The sequence below is a fragment of the Atta colombica genome, unplaced genomic scaffold, assembly GCF_001594045.1.
Source record: "Atta colombica isolate Treedump-2 unplaced genomic scaffold, Acol1.0 scaffold331, whole genome shotgun sequence".
Taxonomy (NCBI): Eukaryota; Metazoa; Arthropoda; class Insecta; order Hymenoptera; family Formicidae; genus Atta; species Atta colombica.
Window position 1 is genome coordinate 101,878 of NW_017259439.1, and position 6,677 is coordinate 108,554.

At 27.5% G+C, this 6,677-nt stretch overlaps 1 protein-coding gene across 1 annotated transcript in view; it reads left to right on the top strand.

Annotated features, from left to right (window-relative positions):
* The window catches only part of LOC108690591, a 16,379-nt gene extending 10,019 nt beyond the window's left edge, over window positions 1-6,360 (top strand). Inside the window, exons 7-11 of the mRNA XM_018197961.1 lie at window positions 1,432-1,662; window positions 2,206-2,336; window positions 3,926-4,131; window positions 5,001-5,183; window positions 5,896-6,360. Coding sequence (XP_018053450.1) covers window positions 1,432-1,662; window positions 2,206-2,336; window positions 3,926-4,131; window positions 5,001-5,183; window positions 5,896-6,160 — 1,016 coding nt within the window. The 3' untranslated portion in view covers window positions 6,161-6,360. The remainder of the gene's footprint in view (window positions 1-1,431; window positions 1,663-2,205; window positions 2,337-3,925; window positions 4,132-5,000; window positions 5,184-5,895) is intronic.
* Window positions 6,361-6,677: the final 317 nt, after the last annotated feature.

Here is a 6,677-nt window from a genome sequence, read left to right on the forward strand (position 1 = left end):
TATATATATATATATGTGTATAGATATATATTTCACGTTGATTTTCACGTCAACATATCTTGGTGAAACGAATCGGTTAGCAATGCGTGATACGTAATTGCCTTGACCACGAACCTGCGTTCTCGCATTTCGAGTAGGAGTGCGGGAATACTACTGACTTTGTCACGAGAGAGTTGCAGATGTTGAAATTACGCTCGTTATTAGTGGTACGATGCAACGATACGAAATGCGTATCGCACATTGACTTACATGTGAGCTAGAAAAAGTGTCTCATTCGTCGATACTGCGATTTAGACGTCCATCTAAAACGGATAATTACGTTGAAATATCGAGATGGCAATTATATAGCTAACAATGGATGCTTGTTAACACGAGATAATAATAAGGAAACTGATATAATGAAATCCTTAGATTATAGATTCGCCATAATTAATATAATTTTGTAAATAACATGTTAAGTAATATATAAGGAGTAAACTTTTAAAATGTGTTTTGTTCAAAATTTATAATTTTCAGAAAACGGGAAAAAAAGCCACAAAGAAACCACGCTCTTTACAAAAAATAACCATTGCAATCAGTAAGATGTAAAATGTTAAATAAAATTGCTAAATAATTTCTAATAATGTTAAACAATTGCATTTTGTTTGTCTCTCTAGTTAAAGGACATAACGCACATCAAATGTCTTGATTTTTTTCAGTATATAAATTGATGTTGAGAAAATGTTTTTTTTCAAAAAGATTTCAATGTTAGTTTATAATATGTGTCTTTCATTTTTTTTTATTAAACATTATGCCATCTCTAACTTAAAAAATGATATTTTGGACAAAATTCATTTTGAAAGTTTATTTTTCATATGTAATTGACTCATCTTTATGATGTATATCATTTTACTTTTTAATATTAAGATAAATTTTTGATTTTTTAATACTGTCAAATATATAGATGTAAATATATAGATGTAAATTCATATTTTTTTATTTGTTATGCTTTTTACTTTACATTTTTTTTACTTTTTACAAATTTCGTTTTTTTTTTAAAGTACTTAATATATACTTAAATATATTGATTATATTAGAGATCGATATATTTATTTTTTTAAATCTGCTTTAAATCTGCTAAATAGAATTATTTTGTAAATTTATAAAAATACAATCTTTTGTACTAAACATAAACAATATTTTTGTAAATAGATATATTAAGATTAGACAATAGAATAAAGATTTGCTAAAGCCCGAAAAAATAATATATTATGAGATAAACTAACTAAATTATGATTTATCTTATTTATTTCTCTCGAGATAGTGCAATTTTTTAAAAATCTTTTATCGCAATATATATATATATATATAAATGCGCATACAAAATAATTATAAACGATAGTTAAAACATGGATGAAATAAAAATGCCAATATTGTTACAAATATTTCTAGCAATGTACAGTTCAACGATAACCAAATACGAGGGCAATAAAAATCAAATGTTAGTGCAACCGGGAACGGAAAATGGCAGAGATTCGAATCTCAATCAACCACCGAAGCACATGCCGGCGGAACAGCCATTAATTTGGCGTAATATCATTGTCATCGTCGTTCTCCATATCGTCGCGATCTATTTGTTTGCCACGCGATATCGCGAAGCGAAATTTTGGACCTGGATGTGGTGTACGTATTTACTAAATCAATTAATTTTCCATCATAATTTCATTTATATGTACATATATATGTCTCATATACATATATCATTTCGATACTATTTCGTTGAATATTGTATTGAATACATTGGAATCAGTGAAAAAAGCCTAATGTAAGCTCGTTTTTTGTAGTGAAATTTGTAGTCAGCATTTTTTTCAGCAGAAATACCAAGAGAAATTATTATTCATCGTACCTCTAATTTCACATTTCTAAATATTTCCAAATTTAGTTTAAGATTTTAGTGGACAAAATTTTAAATTAAAATTAAAATATGTTAAATTAAATTTCACTGAAATTAATTAAAAAATAAAATTACATTATTTCTTTGTACATTTCAAATTTAATTTAAAAAGAATCATTTGTTCTTAATTCTTTATAAACTAAAAATTATTTAATATTTTGACATGTTCCTATAAATATTTTTTCATTTTCTTATCATTATCATTAATACATGGTAAACAATGAAAGAAAAGATCTGATGTTGCTTCTGTTTTATTTACTTATTTTTTTCAGCAATCTTACATTTACTTTCTGCTGGTTTTGGCATAACAGCTGGTCTTCATCGTCTTTGGGCACATAGGAGCTATAGCGCCAAATTGCCACTTAGAATACTACTTGTTTTATTATATTGCTTGGCTGGTCAGGTAAGATTCTTAAATATTACAATCGTTTATATATCTGATCAGTTAATAATCTACATTAAAATTTATTATAATTTATCACAAGCTATTACTTTCAAAACTATTTCTGTTTGCAATAGAAATCCTCAAATGTGATAATATTGTAAAGTAACAGAACATTTTACACTATAGTATGTCAAAAGATTGAAGGAGATTACCTATTCCTCCAAATATTTAATAGAGCAATATTCAAGAGAGTGTCATTTTATCAAAAATAATCATCCAAAGAGATGATCCAAAAAGTATAAAGCTTGTAGTTTCTATTATAGTCTCAAATCGATATAATTTAAATAATAAATTGATTGATCTTTTTATGTAAGGTTATAGGGATATGCAAATGGAGATCTATTGAATCTGAAATTTTTTATAAATTTTATGGTGTGAATTAAAAATCGTACATGAAAGCAGTCTATAATTTTCAAAAGGACAAATCTTTATTTTTTTCTTTTTTTTTTGTACTTGTTGAGCGTTATATAATTTTCTTTCACCGAGTTGTTCAACATTGCAGCAAAAAGTGTTTCTTTTTACTCTGCTCATAGAAGATTAAGCAATTCTGAATTTTCTCTATCATATTACATAACATATACACCGTATACATACACAGACATACTGCGATAGAATCAAATAAATGTTATTTTACGCAATGTTATTTCAAATACGAAGGATATTAATGATTAAGATTATAATATTTTTAATGTGTTCGCCAGGATATATAGTTAAATAATAATATGTTAATCGTTTAATTTTTAGCCCCTCATTTAAGCAAAGTTTACACAAAAAGTTTCTTTATATAAAAAAAATGATAGGTGCAACTTAGAGAAAATGCACCTTTCCATTCTTTTTTAAAGGATATCCAACAATGTTCCGTTTGTTTTCTGTAAACAATCAAAGTAAAAAAGAAGCTTTTTGTCACTGATGAATAACTCAGTAAAAAAATCGTACAACATTCAACAAATATGCAAATTAAAGATTCACTTTTTCGAAAGCTGTAAATTGTTTTCATATGTAATTTTTAATTTACACCATAAAACTTTGTAAAATTTATAAACAATTTTGAGATTTCGAATCTCCATTTGTATCCATGTAACTCCGTAAAAAATCAGTCAAATCGTCTATCTTATCTATGTAAACTACTGATCTGAAAAATAAAGACTTCAAAATATATTTCTACATTGTGATTAATTTTGAAGTTATATTCTTTTGAAAATTGTCTACTTTTGTAGGCAGAAGAAGTACTCCCTTAATTTTTTATATATTATATTAAAAATATTTACTAATTAATTAACTTTAAAAAAAGGTTTTAAGAACATAAATTTAAATATTTCAATATTAAGATTATTTGAACCGCGTTAGGAACTTATACTTATATATAAAACAATAAACAAGTCAATGATTATGAGACTGACTACAATAAATGTCAAAATGTTTGAATAATCTTGATTTGTTTATTGTTTTATGTATATAAGCTCGCACTGAAACTTTCGACATTGAAAAAAACATCATCATTCGTTTTAATTCAATTCTAATTATTAAAACTTTTTCCTATTTCGCAGACTCATCCGTCTAAATGGCTTCGTGTTCATCGAACACATCATAAATACACAGATACGTGTGCGGATCCACATAACGCTAACCGCGGCTTTTTTTTCTCACACATTGGCTGGTTAATGATGAAACATCATCCAGCAGTTAAGAAATACGGTAAAAATGTGGATATGAGCGATATCGCTGCTGATTCCGTAATACGTTTTGTTGACAAGTGAGTTTAATAATTCGGTACGACACATTCTTTACTAATTTGTGATAAAACGTGTTCACGTTCGAAAAATGTAATTAATTACTATTGTAATTAATAATGTAATTAGTCGCATAATCGACTTACGATCGAATTTACCGACATATTTCAATTTCAATTATATTATCATCAATTGCCGTAACAAAATACGATCTTTTAAATATACTTCCAACAGAATCTATCAATTTCAAATCTATTTTTATGTTTTTCAAGATAAAATTACTCTCTCTCTCTCTCTATTTTTCCTTATTATTGTATATTATTTTTAATACATAGCATAAAAGAACTTGAAAAAAAATTTTTATTTTGCTACAAAAAAAAAACAACAAATATAAATGTAATAAAAAAGCGCAAATGAGAAAATGTCTAGAAAAAATTCTATAGAAATAATTTACAAGTTTCTTATTATATTCGTGATAAATGAAGACTTGAAATAAAAGGAGAGGAAACTTGAAGAGATGCTCGTGAAGAACAAAACCTAGATAATATTACACAATTTATGTTCAGAGCTGTAAAAAATAAACAGGAAATGGAGTTCGACGTTCGTAAAAAAAAAGATCACGATGATTGAGTTGAATTGCTCGCGAAATCGCTTCGTAATTATTCGCAGTGTTTGAAATTGCGTGACACGTTGTTCCCCGAGATGAAAGATTAAGTAGTAATCAATCAGTGTAAAGTGTCTCATCAAAGAACGGAATTGAACGCTTGTATCGCAATTTATTTTGATTTATACGGTTGGTTCACACGGTCATAAAGGAACGGGATGCGATTACACGTATTGGACTTTGCATATGTGTAACACTTGCTGAACACTAGAATGTTCTTTATTGCAGATATTACGCTCTGATTATGGTGCCATTGTGCTTTGTCCTGCCGGCTATAGTACCGGTCTATGTATGGAACGAAACCTGGGACATAAGCATAAGCAGCGTAATTATCCGCTATGTGTGGGCGCTGAATTCAACCTTCTCTGTCAATAGTTTCGCTCACTTGTGGGGCAATCGACCGTACAACAGGTACGCGTCAATCTTTGGAGATCATGTTTATACGATTATCATTAAAATTAATCAGCATAATATTCGGATCATACTCAGATATAAACAAAAAAATTCTAATTTAAAAAGATTACATATTTTGATACACAATTTAATGAGGATTTAATCGGAATGATCGAGAGATGTCTTTAGACTAAATAAGATAATGGTTTTTTTAGAATCCATAATCAATATTATTTCATATTACAATCAATATTATTTTTTTTAATCAATACTTCGATTAAAAAAATATATCAAAAATCATTTTTAACGCATTTCATAATAATTATTATATTATTCATAATTCTCATAACATTAAACATTATAAAATTATATTTAAAATCATAAAAAATCTTATAAAAAAAGTTCAAAGATTTTTATTTTATTTTGAAGAAAATTATTTTCTTCCACAGAAGAAATCGATATTATAAACAATAAGAAATTTTCTTACAGCCCCCTCCCTACTTTTTAAAGTAAAGTACACACAAATGTATTATAAACATGTTAAACATTCATAAATAAATATATTTATTAAATGTTGTATTTCATAGTTATAATATTGTAGAAAAAAAAAGTTGTAAAAAGTGTTATTTCGCTTAAATAATCTGTTGCATGATATTCCGGCAAGAGTTTATTTGTGTAGCCGATCTGGATCAAACGGCGAAAACTTCTTTTTTCTTTTTTTCTGTTCTAGAACTCTTAAGTCAACGGAGAATCCTGCGGTGTCTTTCTTTGCCATGGGTGAGGGTTGGCACAATTACCATCATTGCTTCCCGTGGGACTATAAGGCTGCGGAGCTTGGCTTCTACCGTCTCAATTTAACTACCGCTTTTATAGATTTCATGGCTTGGTTGGGATGGGCGTATGATTTAAAGACACCAAACGCCAAGCTCGTCGATAGACTTTGTGCGAATAAAGGTGATGGTACACGGGCCATCACTCCACCACTCGAGAGGTAGGATAGATCTTTCTAAAATATCAGATGTTCTTTAATAAAAAAGAATAGAAAAAAATAAAAAGAACGAGAGAGAATGTATCAAACATGTTGTTTTATTATATTTCTTAAAATCAACAAGTTGTACTTTTTTTTCAATTTATTACAATAATAATGGTCTAATTTATTTTTGTAAAACTTGATATAATAAATAATTTTGATAATTTTGCAGTCAATAATGTATCTTAGTGTATAATTCTATAAACTTCTGTATTTTACGAGTCTAATACAACAGCGTTGCACGTGGTAAATGCTTGTGTATAAATAAATGCATTTTATCATGTCGTATTTGATAGAATATTTTGCATTTGTTCACATGTAAATTATTTTAAATATATTGTATGTCAAGGTGTGTATGGATTCCATAGAATACAAATTTTATTTTTGATCTAAGTGTAATATTTCATGTTCTTTTCACAACAAGTTTAAAAAGAGTTATTATATTATTTATAACAAGATATGTAAACAGTTTATAATACATA